Here is a 26,933-nt window from a genome sequence, read left to right on the forward strand (position 1 = left end):
GGCTAAAAAATAAATCCTCTCTTCCCAAGCTGTTTAAAACACACTTGGTATAGGCAATCCACGGAATCTTGGTGGAGTGAGCCATGGTTAGACTATCCTTCAGAATCTGCTTATTCAACTGTACTGTAGTCATACGACCAACCACAAAGAGTCACTGCACTCCAGTGCAAAACCTCCATCTCAAGAAGTGCTCAAATGTACTTAAACTCTTCCTGGGGACAACAATTCAATCCTCTGAGAGAGGTAGGGTGAATATTTTAACACACACCTGTGATGGCTGCAACCCCCGACAACACATTGGGAAAACATTGGCGATGCACCTGCCTATTTTTGTGCCACCACAGACAAAAATGTGCACATTTTTGATTCCTCTTGGGGAATTAAAGCTTCTGAGTTCCTCCTCGGCCCGATCTATTAATACTTTATGAGATGCTTCCTTCACTGCAAGGGATTGACTTTGGATACTATTAGGCAGCGCTTTTGTTCCTTCTGGGTGTTCTGGTCCCATCTAGGACATTAATACGCAGCACAGGATGTTGAGGGCTGTGGGAGGAACCCTGTTGCCCCACCTGCTCAACTCCCTTCCTCTGGAGCCACACGGGAGCCAGCAGCATTTCCCTTTGGCTTATACCCACGGCAGGAAAAATTTAGATTTTCCATTCTCATCCTGAAACATGCCAGCAGAATTGCTTCGGTCCAGGGGGTACATCCCCACGCATGCCCCATCATAATGCTAGAGTAATCAAGATGCAGTGATCCCAGACTAAGACTCACCCCGAGGGGATATTTAGTAAATGACTGAGAGGTGGCTGGTGTACTTTTAAAATGATGAGGCATAAATCCATGCCTCAGTTTGCACTAGGGTGAATAACTGGCATGGGTGCAAATTAAGGACAATAAGTGTAAAAATTCAGGACAAAGAGTCAAAATTCAGGACAAAAATTCAGGACAGAAGGTCAAAATTCAGGACAAAACTTCGGAGCAAAAGGTACGTTTTACAGACACATAGGAGGAAGTTACGAGATAGTATAAAAGTAAGTCAGTCAGTCAAGTATCTTTATTCGGCTGACTTGCAGCCATAAAAGAGTACATTTTTTTTTTTCAAACAATGAAAATATGATACAGACAATATATAATGAACTTCATGATAATAGAAATTCATATTCAGAAATTTAACGTTGATAATTAAGTTACTGTTTCAACAGGGGCGTGGCTAATCCGCCAACCGTGATGGCTGTGTAGGCTTGGAGCTCCGCCTTGGTGCAGCTCAGGCTAGGGGAACTAGCCAAATGGCGGATTGCGGCGTGGATCGTCGCTGAGCCGATGGTGCAGGACGCGGTGAGGCCTAACACCACGAAGGAAGCGGGGGCCTCGAGTTGTGAGCCGGTCAGAGCCTGAGTGTGGAACTGCAGGACCATATTGGGCAGTGATCAGACAGCGGGCATCACATGGTGAGCGGTTGTGCTGGGGGTTGGAGGCTTTTCCCATCGGTAGCAGGGCACAGGCATTCCCTGGAAGCCCCGCGGCGACAGGGGCCGCGGGCGGGCTTGGGGATTGACTGACCGACCGTGTGCTGTGCCGCCTGCTGACGACCCCTGTGGCTGCGATACCCTCCACCTGGCTCCTGTTCTGCTCCTGCACTGTGATAGAGGCCCCCCCCCCTGCCCTCTCGTTCATCTCAGCACACCATTGAGGGCCATATGGGGAGAGCCGGGCCCATGTAAGCTGTGGAGGCTGTGGCAACATATTGGGCCCTTTGTATATGCTGATAGCACCCCAATCTACATCAGTGGTGCCACCCCTCGCTATTGGGGATGTACTGGCTGCTGGGACGTAACCAATTTACATCTCTGGTGGCCTCACTTATTGGAGTGTATGAGCCGTGGCCCTGCATAGCATTTGGCAGCGGCGCAGCTTTCTACATGTAGGGGTTTACCCATTATTGATCTCTGGGTTATCCACCAAGGGGTCCTGGCACTCTCGGGACCGCAGCAAATCGACGATATGGGGAATGGGGCGTAAAGACCCCAGGCAAAGCACCCTGTCCTTCAAAACACCTGGCCCTATCACTGCGGCACAGCAGCCCAACATGGCGAAGGGAGGTGATACACACGCAACTGAGGTAGCTGGGTTTGACGGTTTACTGGCGGAGCTGAGGGCTGGATTCAAAGCCTTGGACACCTGATTTGATGCCCTTGATAGAAGATTGTACTCCATGGGGGCCCGGCTGGATTTACAGGAAGGGTGTCTGATGGTAACGGAGGGTAGAATCTCCAACCTGGAGGATGGTGCGGCCCAGACAGCTAAGAAGTATGAGAGAATGGAGAAGCTCCTTAAGTCTGTCGCCATTAAGAACGAAGACTTGGAAGCTCGGGTGGAGGAACAACATTTGCATAATGTAGCTGCCCGAATCCACCAATACGGGCCACCTGGACCGTTTTGTGGAAACGCTTCTGATGGATATGCTTGGCAGTCGGTCCTTTACTACCACCTTTGTCGTTGAATGTGCACACCGCATTTTGGGACCACGACCCAACCCAGGGTGCCCACCAAGACCGATTATAGCACGTCTCCTGAATTTTAGGGATAGGGAATCCGCCCTACGGCTGGCACGTGGGAAGGGTTATCTTGAATGGCAGGGTTCGAACATATCCCTTTACCTGGACTTCACTGCTATGGTCCAGGACACCCGCAGAAAATACGCAGAGTGAAAGCGGCCCTGTGGAAGATGGGACTACGATATAGGATGTTGTACCCAGCACGACTGAAGGTTGATGTTGATGGTCGATCCTGAGTGTTCGACTCCCCTCAAGATGCCCAAGAGTTCTGTCAGAAGTATTCTAACCCTGCGAAGAAGAAAGACAACGCATCGCCGCAGCATACACAGGATATCCCGGACTCCGGTGCAAGCGTGGACCTCTTCTCCACTTCTCAGCCACACCGCACTTCTCTCCAATGTTGCAGTACTGACATGTTACATTCACTATGTTTGAGCTGCACCACCGAGGACTCGTGCCAGTGGCACATTAGTACGCCGCCATGGATGCATACTATGCAAGTGTACAGGCCCTTGGTGCCAATAGTAGGGGAACTGGCGGGGTGTTGCCACCCCCCCAGTGCAGTTGCATGTATCTCAAGTTAAGCAGGGCCATAGTATAATTTTGTTTTGCTTGTATGATTATTTAATCATGGTTATAAGGGTTGAGGACTTCCCCCCAGTGTTTGGTGTGGGGGATGGGTGGTGGGCGGAGGGGACGCGGGTTTGCAGGCAAATGTTCATAGTTTATTATTGCGATTATCATTTACAGTGTTGCGTACATGGCTCAGATACCAGTGTGTCAGAAACATAGGATATAGATTATGGTTAATAAGGTTGTAGCAGAGGCCAGTGTGGTACTTATGTCCTGGAATGTTAGGGGTTTAAATAACGCCCATAAGTGTAAGCAGGTGACCAATTATATGAAACGATATCAAGTGGACATTACATTTTTACAAGAGACTCACCTTGCAGCAAATGTTAGGACATAAGTGGCATCGGGTTGGGGAGCGCATAAATATTTTGCAGGATATAGTTCCTACGCCAGAGGGGTCGCAGTGTTGATACATAAACGGGTGCCGTTTCGGGAGGAGGAGGTCTATCAGGATGCGAGGGGTCACTACTTATTGGTTAAGGGATCCATGCTGGAACACTCTGTGCTATTTGTCAATAAATATGCCCCGAATGTTGATGACCCTGAGTTCTTTGAAGCTATCCAAACCACATAGTTCGCATGGGGGCAGACTGCCTCTACATGGGTGGGGATTTCAATCTGTTGCTGGACCTGGGCCGTGATAGCACAGCGCACACAATTGCCACGAAACCGAGGGCGAGGTGGGTGGTGTTGGACACCATTGAACAGCTTGGGTTGGTGGATGCGTGGAGATATCACTGCGCAGACAGTGAGGGATGTACTCATTAATCTGCACCCCATAATACTTGGATGCGGTTGGACTACTGGTGCTTGTCTGTTGGGGTGGCGGTATGGGCCGATGCAGTCACTCATCTACCATGCACACTATCTGATCACTTTTCTGTGATGGTAAAATTGCATGTCCATAGAGCGGGGGGTAGGGCAACCTTGACGATTCCCAGATATGGCTTTGAGGGACACTGTCTTTGCTACAGAGCTTGGGGAAGTGATAAATGAATACTTTACGATTAACGTTAGGTCGGTGGACTCTAAGGCTACCCTGTGGGAGGCCTTTAAGACCTATGCAAGAGGGCTATGTATTCCAAAGAATGCTGGAGTGCTTAGCGTCCTGCGGCTCATGCTTGCACAGAGAGAGGCGCAGCTCATTGAGCTTGATCGTGGTGCAGTTAAGACTGATTCCCCCAACTTGCAAGGGCATGCGGCACTCCTGGCAGAATTTTACGAAGTCGCAGAGCTGGAGGCACATTTTTTAGGCAAATACTCCGTCACCCAGTGGTATGGGGAGGGTGAAAGGCCTGGTAGAACGCTGGCCAGATTGATGCAGCAAACCCGTAGGCCCACCTACATAACAGAATTAAGTGGGGAATAAGGGGAGCGGATCATGTGTAACGTAGGGATATTGAGAGAGGTACTTAAGTATTATATAACGTTATATACCTCCAGAACAGCCGACGTCCCCTCAGAATATAGTGACTATCTCAATGAGGTCTCACTTATATGGATGGACAAGGCCCACCAGGAATTCCTGGTAGAGCCTTTTTCGGAAGACGAGGTAACAAAAGGCCTCACTGCGTTGGATGAATCCAAAGCGCCTGGGCTGTACGGATTCACGGGTTGTTTCTACAAAAAGTATAAGAGTCTTTTAGTGCCCCATCTTATTGATATGTATCAGAAGGCCATTAGAATCGGAGTCCTTCCACACACTTTGAGAGAAGCGGTTATAATTTTACTACCCAAACCCGGAAAGGACGTACTGAAATGTAGTTCGTATGCTGGCAACCAGACTTGCCTTGATTGTGGAGAAACTGATTTTGCCAGCCCAATCGGGGTTTATTCCCCACAAATCCACGTCCCTAAATACTTGTACGTTGTTCGCCACGCTAAATAGGATCTTGCCAACGGTTCCGGCGGCCGCCATCCTCCTCGATGCTGAGAAAGCGTTTGATTCGCTTGAGTGGCCTCTTTATAAGCAACTATGGGGAGGCTGGGGGTGCTGGAGAGGTTTTTGGCGGTGGTCCAGCTGCTGTACACATTGCCCACGGTGCATATCCATCTGAATGGCACAATGACTATAGCGTTTCCACTCAAACGGGGAACGCGACAGGGATGCTCCCTATCCCCCCTACTATTTGTAATTGCGATCGACCCACTGGTGTGCCAGTTGCTAGAAGGGCATAGTCATAGAGGGCTGCAATTTAACATGGGCATTTGTTACTCACTCTCTACGCTGATGACATTATTTTTTATGTACGGCACCTGGATGTTAATTTAACACCGTTGCTCCGGGTGGTGACGAGATATGGCACTAAATCGGGTGTTCATATAAACTGGGAGAAGTCAGAAGTGCTCCAACTGACTGAGGCAGCCTGTACTAGAACGGTGGATTATCCACTGACCTTGTGTGATGACTCTGTGAAGAACCTGGGAGTCCACATCCATAGGGACAAGGATCGTATCCTACAGTTGAACTATGGCCCTGTGGTTGAGAAACTGGAATGCAACATAGACCGCTGGTTGCAACTGCCCCTAACAATGGCCGGAAGGATAGCCATAATTAAGATGGTGGTACTGCCACAATTTTTGTATCTCTTTCTAAATATCCCCATACCGCTATATAATAGCTTTTTCACCAACCTACGCACGCTGTTAACGTGATTGGTGTGGGGTGGTAAACAGGCGCGCATTGGCTGGGACACTTTAATACTCCTATATGAGAGGGGAGGGTTTGGGTTACCGAATCTGCCGATCTATTATTTAGTGGCACAGGCGAGCTTTGCGCAACACAGTTATTGTGCAGATCCCGTACTGTAGGCCTGAGGCCGATTTAGTACTTCTGTCTCCGCTCAACACCCTTTTGCCACGGGGGTTCCCACGGGACCCGCAAGACATCCAGACAGTGTCAACAACCAGCTGGGCATGGCATAAACTGCAGCGTGTGACAGGGGGTCATGCATTATATTCCCCTGCGCTACCACTGGCAGGCAATGGTTGGGTTCCCATCCTACAGGAGACCCTAGTGAAGCGTATCTTGGCCAACTTTTAGATGATCACGTTTTTCAATTTGTTTCCTGGTGGGCACAGTTTTTTGCGCACTGACGACCCCAGTCTTAGAACCGCGACTACGATGGACCATTTTGTACTGCTGAGAGTGCAGTGGGTGATGTGTGCAAGCATGGATATTACCCTTTGGAGCTCCCTGATTTCACAATTATAACCAGGGTTTACAAGGGAGGGGATGGGAGCCATTTAGTGGCCCGGATGTATAAGGAGGCAGAAGGACTGCTCCTGAGTCATGATGCGGGTGTGCAAGCGGCGAAGGGGAGGGATCTTGGTTACCCATTGATGGATGTGCAATGGGGTCGGTGTAGTACACAAACGCGTTGAGTGTCTCCCAACCATAAACTGCTGCATTTTACATTTCTGTGGAGGGCGTACATGACCACTAGTAAAATGCATCGTATGGACCCCTCTCGTTCACATGCGTGCCCGAGGTGTCGCTCTCCGGAGGCCGACTTTGCGCACATGGCGTGGACTAGTATTAGAATAGAGGACTATTGGAAGTCAATTTTGGGTAACTATCTAAGATGGTGGCGGTTGAGATTGTGCCATCGCCTCTACTGGCGCTGTTGAGATACGTTTTTGATCTTCCCAAGTCCAAGCACCGCTTTGTTGCCATAGCGCTCCTTATCGCTAAGCGTGAAATAGCTCTCAAGTGGGCCTGTGTACAGGCTCCCACAATTAATACATAGCTTCATAGTATGACCTACTGTAACACCACAAGCGACATATATGCGCAGCTGCAGCCGCCGGCTTCTCGGCCTGTAGGCATTTGGCAACTGTTTCAAACCTACCTATTGGCAGCACAGGATAGTAACGGCACCCCCACTCAGAAACAGCCTGTACCCACAGGACCTGTGAATACGTAAAGCCACAACTGAAATGTGTGTACCCTTTTTCAAAATCAATGTATCAATTCACTGGTTATCCTGTGGGTAATATTGGTGTGCAGATCTGTACCTGGTGTTGTATGGGTTTAGCTATGTCAACAATTGGATATGCTGTCAAGTGCAATGTTGAACTATAATCATACCGTATTGCTACACTGAAACGTTCTAGTCTTTATAATTTTCTTCACATGTTTCTGTAATTTGGAAAATGCAATAAAAAACAACCTTGTGTCCCTAAAACCAAAAAATACAAAAATAATTCATTAAAATCAGAGTACAAAAAAGTCATTTACCAACCAAATTCCATAAACGGACAGCTGTGGAAATATAGCTATAGACCATCAAACAGGTATATTTGTAATTTAAAAGCTGGAGGTGATAAAGGAGCGGCCGGCACTTCCTAATATTTAAAAATTTTAATAGGGGGGTGATAAATTCCCACTTGGCTTAGTATAGAGTTGACAGAAAAACAGGAAATGCAGCGTACTCTGTTCAAATATTGAGTCACATGGGCATAGATCCAGCTTAGCATCACAGTAAGCTTAGCGAGGATAGGAGACCAAGAGGTGCACAATGGCAAACCTGAATCTGATAAGATAAAACATTCTAACATGACAAAAATAAAAACAGAGATAGGGCTCAACACTTGGCGAGCGTACTAGAAGTAAATGTTCAGAAACTCGATTTTTCCCTATCTCCAGACGCTCACTAGACAACTTTAGACAAGATAAAAAGTCCTTTTTCAGCTAGATTTTGGGATCTTTGCAATGTACTCTGGGTTATAAAAACAGTCCACCATCCCCACTGTCTCCAACTGCCTTTTAATGTAGTTAAACCATGGTATCTTCAGCATGTAATCGAGTCTAAAACAATCCAATATAATTGCACGATTAAGGCCTGCTCATCTTTTGCCCAAATTAAATGGCATAATAAAATTGGTGCGGTTTGTATACGATGAGTTAAGGGAGTCAAGCCAAGTTGGTTATGTAAAAAAGATAATGGGGAGACTACTTGGAACTGTTAATAAACGTCTCAGAAAACTGTTCTCAGCTGCTTGGAGGTGAGCCGGATTGCAAGATCCCCATACTCCAGTCCCATGCAAAATTACAGAACACGAGCAGCCCTTCTAAATATTAATCATTGAATCAATCGGTCGTGAGCCTAATTTCCTTGTAAACCTAAATAACGCCTCCAGGTTTTGAATAAAAATACTAACCCTTGTTTCAACTAAATGGTGCCAAGTACTTTTCTGGTCAAAAGGGATTCCCAAGTACGAAAAAGTTGGGACATAGGACAACCTTTCATTATTAATAAAACAGGATTTTAAAAAGGGGGAGGTTTGCCTGCCACCATGGTGTAAGACTTGGTTGTATTAGTCTTTAGGCCCAGTTCAGTCATAAAACCATTAAATCTAGTGACAAGCTTTTGAAAGCCCACAATGGTTCTGGACATTAACGCACAGTCATCGGCATAGAGTAATGCCGGAAGATTTCTAGGACCTATCTTGGGAACATCAGCATGCCATTGATTAATATAACTTTCTAAGCCGGTAATATAAAGATAACATAAAAAGAGGGCAACGACACACCCTTGACGGACCCCACGATTCATCTTAATGGGAGCTGTGAGTTCCACACCCACTCCATACCTGACCCTCCCAGTCACATCCTGCTGCATCTGGGCTAGAAAATAAACAAGAGATGGATCAATGCCAAGATCCAGCATGTTTCCTATAGTTTCCCTTTCTGCACCCAGTCAAAAGCTGATGTAAGATCCATGAACCCGAGATAAAGAGATCCAGTCTTAGCTATTGTGTACTTGCTTACGACCAGGTGGAGGTTGAGACACTGTTCAACAGTTCCCAGGCCCCTCCTGAAGCTGTATTGTATGTCCAAAAACTTCCCACTTTCAGCTACCCAAGTCTCCAGACAATCTAAGATGACCCTGTCCATCAGTTTACAAGTGCAATCAATTAGAGAGATTGGGCGATAACATCTTGGGTCTGACCTGTCCCCTTTTTTAAAGATGGGAACTATAATTACAGTGGCCTAAAATTTTTGAGGGCCCGGGGAAGCTATGCAGCATAAAATATTCTTCAGAAGAGGGAGCTAAAGGACAGGATTGGCCAGATACAGATCGGCAGGGACACCATCAGGGCCAGATGCCTTGTTCTTTACAGTCTGATTTAATGCCTTTTTAACGTCATCAAACGTTGGGCGTGCCAGCTCTAAAATCCCATGACCATTATTGGGTTCCAATAGTTTTAAGTGGAACAATGTTCACCATTAATGCTATATAGGCTAGAGAAGTGTTGTACCCAAGCATTGGGCATAATTGTGGCATTAATACTACTGTTGTGGGAGCATTGGAAGAAAGTTGAATTAACAGTTTTCAAGAAGAGTCTAGGATCTTTATTTAGACAATGCTTCATGCAATTTTTGCATTGACCTTGATATGTTTGATTTACCCTTAGAAGCGTGATGTGAATTATAAGAAGAAGTGAATAAGCAAACCAATTTACAGTTGAAGTAAAAAAAAATATGTTTGTCTCGCTTTTATTCAATTATAGTTTGAAATCCACTATTTTTGCAGTAAATTAGTTACTTCTTCAAAAAGACAGGTCTATTTTTTTCAAATTACATAAACATTATTGATTGGGAAAAAAACAGGCAGTAAGAAAGAAATGTGAAGACGTGACATTAGAAGGAAAATTGAACATAAAGTATAAGCATAACAGATCCTATGTGCATTCAATGATGAAGATGGCGAGATGTTCAGTTCAGGTGTATGAAAGGCTTGACTGGGTGGTTGGTGATGTCAAAAAGATGAAGTCCATGATGTAACTATTGGAGTCTGTTGGTTGGGTGATATTCTGTAGCACATTGAGTGTGTTGATCAGTTGACAATGATGTCTCTTGCCTGCTCAAGTGTTCTGGGAGGTTAACGTCACAGGATGGTGGTGTGAGCATGTTGGGCTGATGAGGAGGTCAAAAGAATTCATGTATGAGACTTTATTCTGTTCAGAAGGCTAATATATGAAGTGGAAGGTTAAGGACAGAGCTGTAGAATTGCAGAGAGTGGAAGTGGTGTCTGAGGAGCTCCATGGAGCTGACTGGTGATTGCTTACCTACGGTGCAATAACAGGAGGACTTGTGGGTGTGGATCAGTCTCACCTCCTTCACTGAACTATGCTAGGAGTGCCTTACTGAACATTTCTATTATATTACACAGTGTGGTTGCAATGTTAGCATCCCTAACATGGTAAAGAGAAAATAAGACATTGATTGAAAAGCTAAGTCATTGTATTGAAAAAAAGTGGAAAACAAACCAGGGATGGACCCCTCTCTTGATGTTGCCATAGGGCCAGTCCTATATTTGCCTTACTGTACAACCACACCTAATTATCTTATCCTAAACAGTTATTTCCAGGAGTTTGTCTCTCTTTGAATTGAAAACAAATACCCCCTTCCCCGCTCTGAACAGCAGAAAGCCATCATTTCGAGGTGGCAGGTAATGGGATACACACCGAAAACTGATGGCTATATATTCTTTCTTCCTCTCAGACTCCCCCCAGTCCCGCCCCTCCTCATTCAGATTTTGGGTACCTCTGTGTGCTCAATGCTGAATCTACAGTAGCTCCACCATTATAGAAGCCTTGCAGGAGGGGTGTGGGGCATCAGCTCCTGCAATTTGGTATGGCATTACATAAGAAGGCAAACCAAATCTGCTGTGGATTATCCTGCATTCACGATGCAAACCACTTACTTTCCATGGGCCCGATTCACAGAACTAACTTAAGACAAAATCCTAAACTTACTACCATTTTGGTATGGTTAGGAGTCCTATGGTTAGGAGTCCTAAACTTAGGACTACTAAATTGAGAAAAATCCTAATTTTAAGACTTTCGGTATTCACAGAAGGCATTTAGGAGTCCTAAAGTTAGGAGTCCTAACTATACTACTACTAAACTGAGAAAAATCCTAATTTTAAGACTTTCGGTATTCACAGAAGGCATTTAGGAGTCCTAAAGTTAGGACTCCTAACTTCTGTGAATACCGAAATGAGTAAGTGCCTTCTGTGAATACCAAAATGAGTAAGTGCCTTCTGTGAATACCAAAATGGTAGTAAGTTTAGGATTTTGTCTTAAGTTAGTTCTGTGACTCGGGCCCCATGTGCCCAACAAATGTATGTATCCTTGTAATGTAACTGTGGTTTAAATAAAGCATTCCAATAAAATTGGGTCAACTTTGCGCCATATAAAAAAACTGCAGTACAACAGCACGCCCCAGGAGAAAACTCCCAGTACGTTTAAAACACTGGCTGAATTGCGTCAACTAAATTAGTCCCTGCCTGAAATCTCCTTCGCTCTGGGTATCTCGAGAAAATGTGAAAAAATTCAACTGAATTGCCACACCACCCTGGCACACTAGTTTGGGGGGTACTGAAAACTTTCAAGAAAAAGTACTCATGTGGTTTAATAGGGGAGGTCTAAGGTGGGTTCGTGACTGCTGCAGGTCAGCGGTGATAGGACCTCCAACTTCCCTGTAGCTTGACATCTCTGCAGCTGAAATATGAATTTATTTGGACATTGTAGAGTCGGCTGCAATAGTTTGGCAGGGGTAAAATTAATACCAGCTGAGCTACAGCATGACGGCGGCCCAGGCTGGTGAGAGCTGCCTGCAGCAGCGTTGCAAGCGGCGCCATCATTGAATTTGCAGCGCCACCGACAAACCACCTAGCCTGAAGCCACACCCTCCTCAAAACTTCCCACTCTGGCAGCAGGATGTGACGACCGCCGCTGCGTCGGCATGTAGCAAACAACCTGACTAAGCCCGGCTGTCATTGGACACAACCTTGGATCATGACGTCACGCTGCCAGTCAGAGCCCCGCTGTGGGGGAATAATCAAAATAATGAATCATGATACATTTGTAGCACTAGTGCTGTTGAGTGAGTATGAGCCTGCCAGCACTGCCTTAGCTCACAGGGCGAGCCCTAAACCTGCGGGAGAGTACATCGTACACAGTGCACCACACTGGCGCCGTGCTGCCAGCTGCAACACTTGGTACTTTCAGTGACATGTGAGAGTGTGAGACGCAACAGATATGCGTGACAATGCATTTCAGTGCGGTAATGTGGAGTACCACACTAAAATGCGTTAGTCTAATGCCTGAGACGTGGTACTTGTTGGCAGGACTGCTTATGCCTGCTGATATATTTAATAGCTATTCACAAAACCAGCTAAACAAATTATTTTTATTAGTTATTTAATGGAAATATGTTACTTTGTTATTCCACCACTCAAAGTACATTTTAATATCCTACACATATAAAAAAAAATCATACTAAAGGAAAGACACGACTAACGTGTTTAAAAGCTCCAAAACACAATTTTAAAATGGCGACATGAATTTAATTTTCATTACAAAGTGGAAACTTGATCTGCGTAGTAAGTGTTATTAGAAAAAAAACAGATTTGCTTTATTCAAAGACACTTACCTGTCGTAACCGCAATGCCCGTTATATTAATCACATCGGAGGCGGGGAAGGCATTGGCATCATTTAGCTCTTTCAGAAACATTTTGAAAGACTCCATGAATGATGAATTCGGAAAGCTAACCTCGATATCGACAACATAATCTTGCGGCGCAGCTGTTGATGAAAGAACACACATTGACGTCGTGAGTTAAGTTATACCAAAGTCGAGAATGATCAGTCTCTCTGTGGCAGAGGCGCAACGAGAGACAAATTTCGGGGGGGGCTAAGAAAACATTTCGGGGGGGCTGAATCTTTAAGCAGTAGGCACAGTGGAGCTGCAGGGGCTCTTAGAAGGGGTGAAACAACAGCAAGGCCTCATTAACATGCAAATGGTCTTTTAAAGGCCTGTGAAGTGCTCGGGTGCGGCTGTGTGTGCCCGGGAAGCTGTCTCATCCCGGGCTGCCACACACGACGGGGGGGGGGGGCTGAAGCCCTTTGAGTCCAATGGGTGTTGCGCGCCTGCTCTGTGGCCACTTGGTGTGCAGTGCGTCTCGTAACCTTCCTTCCGACAGTCAGCAACACCCGAGATCAACCTCTGACTCACACCAGCCTACTCTCCAAGCACAAAGGTCTTTGCTCACTGAAATTTGATTTAGGCGTGAAAACAAATCTGCAAGCGTAATGACACAGATCCTAAGCTACACAATTCTCATGCACACACCTTTACACCCACAAGTCAACCTAATCTGGAAAATGCATCAACAGAGCAGATTTTTTTCACTTCTGAGTTTTGAGTAGTGCTGGAAACATGGGTGAAGGAAGCAAACACTGAGTTTATAATTAGGTCAGAACCGTTCCATAAACCATACATATACTAGCCAAATTGATACATTGTCATATTCCATTGACACAATTATACATCATTCTACACTTAATATTAAGCGTAAAACAGGCACGCGGGATACACTTTCACATCAAAAACAATATAAAACCCTTCCTAAAACGGCATAACAAGGATTCTCAAAGTGTGAATCTTATAACCAAAGAGTTTACCACAATGGGATTCAAAACTAAACACTTTGCCTGCTTGGGTAACATGTGAGGTCACACTCATAATCAACTGGCCGTTGTGTTGTAAACATGTGTGGATGCAACTGGATTGCAACAACACTATATTGAGAAGGTGGGATATCTAAAGGTCTCTAACATCCCCACAAAGTGCTACCCTGGGCGGACCCTAAGTTTCCTGCCTGTTGCAGGTAAGAGCGTGGCTGGTGGGGGTGGCGACCGACGGAGGACTTGTACGGGTAGGGGTCTAGCAGCAGACGAACGACTTGTTCTCGGGCAGGGGCATGGTAGTAGTCGACAGACACAACTTGCTCACCACTTATGCCCCTAAAAACAGTGCCAGCCGGGACCTCCCCACCCCTCCACTCCCTTCGCCCCAGCTATGCCACTGTACAGCTCTCCTTAAGGAGTAATCCCAACTTAAAATAAGACTGGAAACCATAGGAGCTATAGGCATCAGGAGTCATGATTTTACTTAAGTTGATGCACGAGCATAATAGATGTCCTTGACACCAAGATAGTCTAAGATGGTATTAAGACTATGAGAGTCAACCATGAGTGATTGTGGAACACAATACATTTGGAGAAATATTTTTTGTTTCCTCATTTTTAGATCTGGTGTTAGCCAAGCCACTTTGGTTTTACAAAACATGTGTCAGGTATACTTGCTTATAGGGGCTCTTCACCCGCCTTATTTAGTCGTTGGCCTAATATTGTGTCATTCACAATTTTCTCCCTCCCAATACAACATACATAATGGCGACAATGGGTCGGCCCACTTCAGCCATTGGCTGACTTCATTGTAAATGACAATATTATGCCCTTTCACAGGGAACACATCCACTGACAAAGCCAACAAGCATTGGAGATGCAATAGGTCTCGCATTTGCTTGCGTTAGAGCTATTGGCGTTGTAAATGAAGCATGGGGACAAGTTTACTTTGGGGTCGCCTTTTCCCATAGTTTTTGATATTATGTTTCACGCAACAAAATGGTTCTTTACTTAATATATTAAAGTGTTATTTTTTGTAAGCGAAAAGAAAAAGAAAACTGGGATAAAAAATATTTGGCTAAAAAATCGAACCACTGGCAGCCATCCAGATCCAGTAGCAGATTCTCAGAAGTGACACTTACCTAGCCTCCCGCAGTCATAAGTCTTTAGAAGATCAGTGCGTGTGATTCTGCCTCGCTTTTGGCTCTGAGCAACTTTAAACAGACGGTCGGGAACACAACACTTGTTTCCTGTGACTGACACGTAGTTGGAAAAGTAAACATTCCCTCCGGAAGAAATTAAACTGGAAGTCATTTCCCCAGCTGCAGGCAGACTGAGATGTGCGCGGGTGCAATACCAGGGAAGCTTAAAGATATATATGATCAGACTCAAGGGTGATGTTGGCCGGTGAAGTGAGTGTTGCTGAGATGAGATCAGTACCAACGCTCCACGGAATGTCCCGCTGCCAGAGCTGTCTCGAGAACTGGCTAAATGTTGATTGTAGTTGTCTTTTTTGTGACAGTGCTTCTTTGGTGAAAGGTGCATGTTCAACATAAAGCGCGGTGCCCTCAAGCCTGTCCATCATGACTGCTCAGTCGAGTCACAGGCAGGTCTGGCTGCTCATGGCTTCTGTTGTGACTGTTCAACCACACCCAAGCCTGGCATCCCACCGCAGTGTCTCCTGCACCCATGACCGGTCAAGTCCCTGGTTACGAAACCCCACTAGAGCGACAGAACCATTCAGAAGAGTGAACGGACTGGGGCGTTCATTGGTGCAGCAGGTGCAGTGGCACTAGTGCAATGGTGTGTGAGGACACCACTGCACCCTAATCAGGCCTGTTTTAGGACTAAGACAACAATGTCTCAACTGGAAATCATTCAGAGGCAAATTTCAGATCAATAATGAAATCGCAAGGGAAAGGACGGGAGACCACCAAGAAATTAGAAAAAGGGTTTTGTATTGCAGGTAGTTATAGCAGCACTACGGTACAATAAAGGTACAAATGACCAAAAAACACAAATGTGAGCACTGGGCGTGCTGGTGATAGTGAACGGCGCAGTGAGCACAATAAGTGAAGACAGCGTGAACGGCGATAAAATGATAATGACAATATGGTCAAAATATGATTATGTACAATCAAATTTAAACAAATTTGTAAATGACCACAGAAAAAAGCCAAAGTTCTTTGCTGGGGGTTGTCGACGGCGTTTCAGCCTGATTGATTCCAGGCCATCATCAGGACAATGGTCATAGATAAACGTGTGCTGTGGAGAGAGAGGAGAGAAAAAAAGAGAGGGGAGGGGGGGGGGGGGGGGAGGGGTTGTGTTTTAGTTGTCTAAAAGAGAAAAAGCCCTAAACGCATAGCCCAAGAAGAAATGAAAGAGAGCTAATTACCTGGGCGTAAATTTGGTACACGAATTCCAAGGGTAGAAATAGACCAAGATGTGAAACAATCGTAATTTCTGAAGGAGGAAGAGAGGGACAAAGGGGTCCGAGTTACTTAGCCATGTAATCTCAAATGGGTAGAGGGGGAAGTGAGGGACACACAAGTAATTACCAAGTTGTCAATGAATGCTGAACATCAAGGAGGAATGAGGCCAGGGAAAAACCGGAATTCGGGAGCCTGGCGTGGGCATCAAATCAAGCCTGGGGAGGGGAGGAGAGGCAGAGATTAGGGAAGGGAATTAATTAATTATATGCGCCAAAACGGAATCAAGAGGCGTCTTCTACGTGGCCTGTTCTTACCTCTGGTGAAGTGACAAAGGACTGAATCGCTGGGGATCGCATGACTCGGAAGACAGGAACAAATCCTATGGACGGACGAATCAAACGTCCATGCCGGTGGCCGCAACCGCTACGAAAACATCATTTCTCCTCACACCACCCCCCCTCCTTTTCCCTTCCCTTCCTTTCTTGCGGTACTCTTTGTATCAAATTGATATAATCGTGAGCAAATATATTATCTTGGTGCCCGTTATTATTATTTCAGTTTTGTCTTTTTTCCTAATTATAATCCCATTGTTCTCCCTTCCCATGTTTTGCTTTATTTTATTCTCTGATTATTGCATATATGACGTGTTTTAAAATGATTTGTAATTTTTATTTGTATTATAAAATGTTCGTTTTGTATGTTGTTATGCTATTCCCCCGCCCCTACCCCTCCACTCTTGCTATCTACCCACTCCCTCTCCCTCTCTCTCCCCCGACTCACTCCCCACCCGAACCATCCTCCCCCCCTCCCTTTTCCTTTCCACCCCCCCCCCCCCCCCCGCCCCCTACCCTTTACCCCACCTCAGTTTTGATTACTTTTAATTTCTGATTTGATGTATTACCAAAAGTGTTTATTACTCTTCATTGTGGCTGACTGCAGTTTCGAACTGTCCACTCTCGGTGTTTTTTCAACCTTTTCTCACTTCTCACTTCCGTCTTTCACTCCGCTTCACTTGTTCCCCCGGGGCACCGCTCAACCCATGCTAGTCACAGGTCTAGTTCCTTCCCGGACTTGTTCCGATCACGTGACACGTTGCTCTAAATGATGTTTTCGTAGCGGTTGCGGCCACCGGCATGGACGTTTGATTCGTCCGTCCATAGGATTTGTTCCTGTCTTCCGAGTCATGCGATCCCCAGCGATTCAGTCCTTTGTCACTTCACCAGAGGTAAGAACAGGCCACGTAGAAGACGCCTCTTGATTCCGTTTTGGCGCATATAATTAATTAATTCCCTTCCCTAATCTCTGCCTCTCCTCCCCTCCCCAGGCTTGATTTGGTGCCCACGCCAGGCTCCCGAATTCCGGTTTTTCCCTGGCCTCATTCCTCCTTGATGTTCAGCATTCATTGACAACTTGGTAATTACTTGTGTGTCCCTCACTTCCCCCTCTACCCATTTGAGATTACATGGCTAAGTAACTCGGACCCCTTTGTCCCTCTCTTCCTCCTTCAGAAATTACGATTGTTTCACATCTTGGTCTATTTCTACCCTTGGAATTCGTGTACCAAATTTACGCCCAGGTAATTAGCTCTCTTTCATTTCTTCTTGGGCTATGCGTTTAGGGCTTTTTCTCTTTTAGACAACTAAAACACAACCCCTCCCCCCCCCCCCCCCCTCCCCTCTCTTTTTTTCTCTCCTCTCTCTCCACAGCACACGTTTATCTATGACCATTGTCCTGATGATGGCCTGGAATCAATCAGGCTGAAACGCCATCGACAACCCCCAGCAAAGAACTTTGGCTTTTTTCTGTGGTCATTTACAAATTTGTTTAAATTTGATTGTACATAATCATATTTTGACCATATTGTCATTATCATTTTATCGCCGTTCACGCTGTCTTCACTTATTGTGCTCACTGCGCCGTTCACTATCACCAGCACGCCCAGTGCTCACATTTGTGTTTTTTGGTCATTTGTACCTTTATTGTACCGTAGTGCTGCTATAACTACCTGCAATACAAAACCCTTTTTCTAATTTCTTGGTGGTCTCCCGTCCTTTCCCTTGCGATTTCATTATTGATCTGAAATTTGCCTCTGAATGATTTCCAGTTGAGACATTGTTGTCTTGTTAAACATTATCGCCCGGTCTCTGCTGGGATAACGGGTCTACTCCTGTTGTTTGTTTCTTTGTTTTAGGACTAAGACACTTGCAATGGGAGGAATTTTCCTTCCTATGTGACTGTTTACTGGCAAAACAGAAATAAAAGTGTAGATATCCGCGCTCAGAAGCTACCTTTCGGGGTCCGCCATGCGCTTTGCAACACACCTACAATATGTATGACTGACGGGAGCAATCACATGGACTTTTTTGCCCATTTGAGTGAGCAACAGGTGAGTGTCTGGAAGGGAGGGGGCTAAGTGAGACAGGGGTGGGAGTGTATATTACGAGAAAGAGACATTGCAGCACACATCAGCAAATGTATGAGGTTTTAGAAAAACTCGAGGAAGAGATGGGGTGGGGCCAACCTAGGAGAGGGAACGCAGAGCAGGGGGTACAGAAAAGATGGTGGAGGGAGCCGGAGCGCCTGGGTAGGAAATGTGAGAAGATAAAGTGTCAGTGAGAGAGGGTTGGTGGAGAGGTAAAGGTGAAAGAATTGTTTGAGAAGGAGGAGTGAAGAAAAAATGAAAGAGGAGGGAAAGTCGGCAGAGGAGAGAGGTTAAAACAGAACAACAACAAAAAATAGTGTTAAAACAGAGCAAAGGTAACCATTCCTAAAACACGGGCTGAGCAGATAGCAGCTAAAATTTACCTTGTTTAATTTGTGGTGGGTGAATGTTGTGAGGGGTGGAAGGGAGGGGCTCTGGAAAAGAGACTCGACGTGAGGCTCTTTAAATATAAAGTGAAAACGCTTGCCCTACACTGCTGTGTAACCAAGATAACACACTCCTGTGTGCTCACGAGGGGGGCGGGGGAGAGGGGCGCTGAGAAGCAAAAGGGAAGAAGGGGTGAAGAGTGGGTGCATGGTGGGAGTGTGAGTGAGGGACGGAACAGATTTAAACCCCCCAAAAAATAAAATACTGGCATCTGAGAGCCATTGATATCGCTGTGACACAAGAAAAACAAGCGGAAAACAAAGAGAAATACCTGCTGTTCCATACTGCTGCAGACGTAATCAGTGTTCTCTAGCAGCAGAGATCGTCCAGAGCCGTGCGCACAAAAGAGGCAGTCTGCTGTGGCTGAGGGTCCTGTGTCGCCTTATGTTTACTAATGCATTGCTGACTCAATTTCTTCGGATCTAATTACAAAACAAAACGTGCGCCATAGTTTTACCAGCTACTGCAAAACTGTTTCTTCTTCGATTTTTAGAAGTGTGTATGGTCTGCTCTGACTTCTCTCGCCTGTTTCTAGCGCTGCAGTTTTATGTGAGGTCAGCCGGTCAGTGCTTACTGATGAAAGGTGCCGGAGCACTGGGCTTTCCCATCTGGCAATCGTAACAAGAGCGCTGTGAAAGCAAATTGCGCGGCTGAATAATTAAATAAACAAGCGCGCGGTGAAAGCAAATCGCGCAGCTAAATAATAAAAAAAAGAAGAGGCATGCAACGGTGAGGGACAAATACGGTGGCTTAAAGATAATAACGGTGGGACCACAACAGACATGAAACACTGTAATACAAGAACAGGTAACAGTGGAATACACCGAAAGTGGATAGCTGTAGGAACAAGTAGTCCCTAAACAAAACTAAGAAAGCCAGACAGCGCAATAACACAGTAGTTGGTCGTTGCTGCTTCCAATAAAAACGGAAGTGATGTATCGGATCAACAGCCAACAGAAACAAAGATAAGAACAGCAATGCCAGAGTTAAACAAATAGCAAGGGGCAGGAGAAATTCCACGGCGTTTGAGCCAACATACAGATTCCTTTATGTCTTGCACAGACCGCGCTTGCCAAGGCGAGACCTAAAGTGGATGAGGGCCAACGCCAGACCTATTGGCTTTGCCCAGGCTTGTTTTTAAAGGAATGGGAAGATCCCCAATGTTCCGTTGTGGCTAAAGCACTCTTTGTCAGTGAAATGCTGTTTCCCATGTCTTACTTAAGGATTAGAATGTGAGGTGGCAGCATGTTTTTAGTAAGTGTCATGAAACCAGAATAAGTAGTCTGTGCATCCTTGTTCAGTGCCTAATTTGTAAAGAAATATGTGCCAGGGCTCTAGTCAGGAGGCCTCTGTTGCTTGCACCACCCAATGCCACTGCCAGCGTTGCCAATGACAGTATCTACACAATTAGGAACCAGCACACTGCTACAAGTGATGAAATTCTGAATATTATTGGCCCCCAAAGCTATAAAAATAGCTTGGGCGCCAGGTATTAGTTGTTTTTAATGCATACTGAATCAATAAACAATTGCTGTTTGGTTCATCTCTAAATTAAAAAACAGCGCTACCATGTGGCAGCTGTAATAAGTGCCCATGTGAACAATTAAGTGCTGGTGCCGACAATTAAGTGCTAATGCAGAGCACCGGAAACTACCAGCTCAAATTAAACACTGGCCTTGTTTCTAGAGAAATGGAAAATTCATTTTTATAATGGTGCCCACTCTGCGTTGCATGTGCACTGATACTGTTTTATGCCACTGTGAGCCACATTGCATTGCATAGTGGTTAGACCTCAGCACAGTTGCACTGCCTAAGAAGATTCCTTTTCCTTCTCACATGTGAGAGTGTAACAAAGGACATTGGACTAGAATTCCCAAACTGCAAGGTCTGGTCCTTCTTGAACTGAAACACAAGCAACCCAAGACCAATATTGAGTTGCTGAAAGGACGGAGCCCAACAGTTTGGGCCGGACTATTTCTATTGGAGCGGAGTCCAGCTTGATGTGGCATGATGGGCAAGAGAATGATGGGTTGGAATGCTACACTAAGCAATTGATAGTTTTTAGACTTATTGTAAGCATTCCTCCTATATCGTTTTGTGTGTTTGATGTATCACTCTAAGTGGCAAGGGTATGCCCAGATGAAGGACCTGTGCTTACTGTGAGACTGCAACCAAGCTACACCCGACTGTCAACCCCAGCCAGGGCAAAACTGGTCTTCGGCTGCTTGTGACCTGTCCTGGCAGTTCCGGCTGGACTGTTCCTTTTGGAACAGGGTCAAGACAGATTTGCATGTGGCTGGGTCCACACTGAAGTGGCATGGGGGGCAAAAAAACGATGGGTTGGACTACCACCCTGAGTGATTGCGAGTGGTTAGTCTTAGTGAAAGTGCTGTTCTTAGAGCTTTTTGTGTCTTTAATGTATGCCCTAAATGGCAAGGGTATGCCCAGATGTGGCTCCTGGGCTCACTGTACCACTGAAACCAAGCTACACTCGACAGACATGCTCCAATCAGGGTGAACCGATCTTGCTTTGTATGTGTTCTGGTTCAGGGAGGACCTGACATGGCAGTTAGGGCTGGACTGTTCCTACTGAAGTAAGGTGAAGCCTCCTTTGCCTATGGCTGGGTCCAAACCCAGGTGGCATGGTGGGCAAAAGAACGATGGGTTGGAACACAACCCTAGCGATTGCCAGTAGTAAGACATATTACACACACTCTTCCTACCACCTGTTGTGTGTTTGATGTGCCGTATTACAAGTGCCGTAGGATATAATGCACTTGTAACACAACAGACAATTGTGACAGAGGTTCTCGTCCTCCAAAGTCTAAACCAGGCCCTTATTCAGCATTTAGGGAAGTGACAACTAAAGGAGGAGGTGTTTTAAAAGGGGGTTTGCTGTGTGTGCCATTATCTCCCCTCTGTAGGTTTTCTAAAGAAAATGTTAGGACACCGTATGGGTGTTCTGACAGTGTGGAAGGGAGACCCACGTTTTATTTAAAAGGGAAAAGATGACTGATTTGCACCTTGAAGGGGGCGGGGTCGAGCAACCAAAGTTATCTTCACCTCACCCAGCCCTGCATTTCTAACAACGACGAACAATAGGCACATTACAATGTGGGTGTGTCTTATGATGTCTGTTTGGGGTTTGATATGTATTGTGACATAATTCACTGCAGGGCCCTTTAAAACACCCTGGAGGACTCTTCTGGAACTCTGAAGAGGTGAGATGACGTGACAGCATCTAAACAGACGGAAGGGATGTCTGTGAGCACGGTGATGAAGCTGGGCAAGCATGGCTCCATGAATCTCCTGTACCCAGAGTTGCCTGTCATTAATGATTCCAGATAGTTGCTAAATCTGGAAGTAGAATCCATCGGCAAATTTTCTTCTATAATACTATCACTATGATAGAGAGAATTCCATCATCAGAGAGCTCTCAAGATGTATCACATCTTACAGACATCTAAGGATTTTCTATTATTGGCTGGTGTTTTGTGCTGGTGGGTGCTGGAGGCCTGTATTGGCAATCAGCTTAGAGGAGCAGGACTTTTGTCTGTAGCTGCAGCCAGGCAAACAAGCATTGGCATAGCCAATAGGTCTCGCCTTTGAGACCTTATAAGTGTTTAGCCATACAACAGTTGCATAACTAAATACTTATAAGGTCCCAAAAGCGAGACCTATTGGCTATGCCAAGCAGCCGTGCGGCCGTGAAAGTGAAAGTGATCGCGATCAAAGCGCGCGGCGCGCACGCCTGCGCACATGCACTGTAGCTCTAGGCTAGCCTGGTAGCACTTTTTGGAGCCTTCTCAATAAGTCTCGCCAGACCAGCGCATGCGCTGGGTCAGGCGAGACCTAAAAATGTCTAATAGTGACTAGGACTCCAGATATACAACTCAGCTGCCAGGCATTTTAGTATTAAAGGCCAAATGGGCCAGCCAATCCCGAGTTCATCACAGGTCTCTCGGTCTCTGAATGCCTAAGAAAATATAAATCCTATTAGTGTACTTTTGCATATTTAAAACATGAAACGTGATTCATGAAATACATTTAGCCTTTTAAAGGACTGGATGCCTGGTGCAGCGGAGCGCTTTATAGGCAAGGAAAACAAAACTTGCAATTGGCATTTAATTAAATCTCCAAAGCACGTGCTCCATACATGAAATTTTCAACAATGTTTTTGCGCCAGTTTTTATTCTCAGCCTGCTGCTGTCACTGGCTGTCTATTAATTGAGCTCTCAGTCCAGCAGTTGGCTATCTGACTGCAGCCTTCACTTGTCTACCATAGCTGTGATGGTAAAAAGCCTCCCTGGTTTGTCACAGAGTTTAATATGCACCCTACATAATTATGCAGGATTCACGGTGCTATCAAACTGCAATTCAAATTAGTTCAGGATTAAAGGCACAGAGCAGTACTGCTTCCTTAATTGCATTGTACTGTGCTGATCACATTCAAAATACCCATTACTCGTTCCCTCTGTGGAGCAATAAGTCAGGGGGATTCATATTCAGGCAGGTGACAGGGCCAAGCCATTAAAAGGCAGTTATGCAGAAAGCATGGCTGGTTTTATTCACGTTAATGAAATCAGTGAAATGAAACTGTCATAGATGTATCAAAGCTCGGATGGATTTGCTGTAAATCAGTTTGATCCAGCCAATCAAACTGGACAATGGAGATGGGTTCCAGCCCTAGCCGTGGATGTCAGACAGCAGCATGTGAGAAGTGCTGATATTCCTCGTGCATGGGTCTCCTGCACATGGGGCCTATACCCAAGGTGCTGCATTTTATTTGGTGCCTGAAGTATGTGACGGCAGTGGATAAAACCTACAGCCGAATCATTGCACAAACAGTTTTATGCCTCTTTTCAACTGGGACAGTGATAGCTTTTTTTCCTAGGGCTGGCATTTTTTTTTTTTTAAGTTGTCAACATTTGAGATGCTCAAATTTCTGCGTCAAGAACAGGTCACCTTGTCGCTCCTGCACGTGTCCAGTCGTTATTTAATAATAACATTTTAAAAAAAGGTTCATTCTTCGCCGTTGCTGTAGGAAACCAAAATTCAAATATGTCCTGAAGGTGCCAAATGCACCGGAGTCTGTGAAAGTGACGAAACTGCGAGTGATCGATGTGCACAGACACAATAAGTTATCCATAAGAGGGCAGTATAAGAGCATAAACTAAGGACTGTGAAAAGACATCCTTTGAAAACAACAGTGTGGGCACCTTTCTTTAAATACATTTGCAGATTGCGAAACACTTAATGCCAAACGCACTGATGAATAAAACGCCCCAAAAAAGCGAGCACATGAACTATATGACAACGACGACCTCAGTTCGTCAGCCAGTATCTACCAACTAAAGTTGAATCCAGGAGATTTAAAACAGAATTATAAAAACGTGCAAAACTAACCAATGACAGCAAGAGACTAAACACAGGGTGCACGTAGCTGTTTGCAAACCTCAGCACGACCTCTGCAGATTAGAACTCGGATGATTTGCATAAAACCATGAATGCAAAACGAAAAAGTCTTTTGTGATGGGAACTGTACAGTTATTCTCCGTAAAATGCCCGAATTTGTGACTGTTGGGAAGCAACAAAGAAAAGAGCGCTCCGAGACATAAGTCAGCCTGCCCATTTCAGCTGTACATGTTCTAATTGATGCATACAGCCCAGCACACTTCACCCTTGTTAGGGAGTGAAAGCTGAAATCTTAGCCCTTTAAGCTTAATAGCCACCTGGGTGTTTTACGCAGGGTGCTTCTAATGAGATGCGGCTCTGTAAAGCAGCACTAAAGAGCAGGCTTGTATGAAATCGTGCATCATTTATATTATTTTTCAATTTCAATTTTTAATGATCCAAAACAGAAGTAAATGTTCTCCTGTGTAGGATTGCCTGTGGAATAACTCAATATCAAACCTAATTAACCCTTTTCGGAGGCGGCCTAGCCGGGGTTTTTTATTTAATGGTTCAGCGCTGCATAAAGCATTTGTATAGCTGGATGAGCTTCATTTAATAACAAGCGTTGGCCAAGCGCGAGTGGCCGGAGATGCGATATGTGGTGGGGGAGGGGGAGAAGCGGCAGTTGTGTGTGCGCGTGCGTCATCGCGATCGCTCTGAAAGCGAAAGTGATCGCGATGACACACGAGTTTTCAAAGTGCTGCTGAAGGCTAGCGCGCGTACATGGACGCATGAACGCAAGCGCTAGGCCAGCCAGCAGCGCTTTGAAAACTCACATACAAAATGTCTCTCCGAGCCAGCGCATGCGCTGGGCTCAGCGAGACCTAAAAACATAGATAGATAGAAAGCATATGTCAGTTTTAATATGTGTGAGGCAGACCTTGCTCAGTGTCAAATGTCCGACTATGATATGGGGCTCTCCCGAGCCACGTCTTGCGAGCCTTTAACTTTATACATGTAAATATAATGATTTATTTCTCAACAATGTGTGCAAGAACCCTTTTGGTAATCCAACTTAGGTTGAAGTCACTTTTACATTTTACACGTTGCATGGTGTATGTGTTCCTATTTCCTAGGAGTGTTTTTTTTGTTGCATATTTATGTTTCATTAATGTTTGTGTTAAATGTAACAGGAGTCGTGTATAGCGCACACTTTTTTTTTTAAAACAAACTTTATTGGGTTTTTGTTTTTCTTTACTATAGTTTCGTTGTACATGAGTCGTGATACGCAGTGTAACTGCACAGTAACATTTCTGATGACTTATAAGGCCTGTTACATTAATGATTACGACCTCAAACTCTTGTGTTTCAGAAGAATGCTTCATACATTAACTGATGTGGGTCTTAGCTCTCCTACAGTATATTACACAGGTCGCTTAAAAGAATGGTTACACGAAATCAACACCCTCTTGCCCCTCCAACCACCCTTCTAACACCCTTCTTCCTCCCAAAACGTGTATAGCGCACACTTCGTACTGAGTTGCCTCTGGGCGTTGGGTGGGTTCCGGAAGTAGATTGGTGTTCATGATGGCACGACTCAACTCTGGAGTTGAGGCAGATAAGAGAGTGCACATTTCTGACAGTGTCTTTTAAAATGTGTCATTCAGACGTTCTTACTACATACTAAGCCCATCCTTGGCCTCTCAGCAGAACCCGTAGAGCGCTGGTCACAGAGGTGTCAACTGCGATTGCACTTACAAGGAAAAGTGTGTAATGGAATTACAGAGCTAAGGGGAAATAAATTCTAGGGACCAGAACCTGCATGTCTTTGCCACTTATGGGAAATGGTTTTGCTTGTTTTATTATTGAAAGTCCAAAGATAACACAGGACTTTCCAGTTTTATTAATTGATCATAAATATTCCTGAATATACACTATTTAAATGGTTTGGGGCCAATTCACAAAAGTATGTAAAAGAGTACTACGGAAGGACTACTTATTTACTGCAACATGTATTTGTATGACTGTGAAATATCCACCCATACAGCAGAAATTCTGCAAGCGTAGCTGACTGCCATACACCTAACCATGTACAGATCTCGCATTCTATGAATCAATATCTAGTAATTCTGTGTAGACTTTGTGATTTCAGAGCCCTGAATTACAAAAAGGTTCTGTGACCCGGGCCCATGGCAACTGTAGCTACATTACACACCAGACCTAAATAACACCGTACCAACTCATACAATGCGAACACAAAAAAAATGATTGAATAAGTGAAAATCTTATTTGACAAAAATGTGGCAATAGATGACAGACTACAGTTCCTCTTCCACTCACTACTTATGAGCTAAGGCCAAATTTATTATGAACCAACGAAAATCAATTAATGTAAATGTAAATGTATGTGTCTTGTAAAGCGCACTGCTGCCCTGAGGCGTCCTGGCGCTGTAGACCGCTGGGGAACCCGTCCTGGCTATCCCTGTGAGATGGTCCCTCCAGGGTATCTCCAAGGTGAAACCAGGCATCCCCAGCGAATGTGGGGGGCCGTTGTGGAGATGAGG

General features: G+C 45.3%; 1 protein-coding gene across 2 annotated transcripts in view; it reads right to left on the reverse strand.

Annotated features, from left to right (window-relative positions):
• Positions 1–26,933, reverse strand: part of LOC146816680 (adhesion G protein-coupled receptor F5-like) — an 873,687-nt gene that overhangs the window by 476,081 nt on the left and 370,673 nt on the right. For both annotated transcript variants that reach the window (XM_085610573.1, XM_085610572.1), the window contains exon 4: positions 12,637–12,789. In XM_085610573.1, coding sequence (XP_085466699.1) covers positions 12,637–12,789 — 153 coding nt within the window. The remainder of the gene's footprint in view (positions 1–12,636; positions 12,790–26,933) is intronic.

The sequence above is a fragment of the Triturus cristatus genome, chromosome 6 (assembly GCF_964204655.1).
Source record: "Triturus cristatus chromosome 6, aTriCri1.1, whole genome shotgun sequence".
Classification (NCBI taxonomy): Eukaryota; Metazoa; Chordata; class Amphibia; order Caudata; family Salamandridae; genus Triturus; species Triturus cristatus.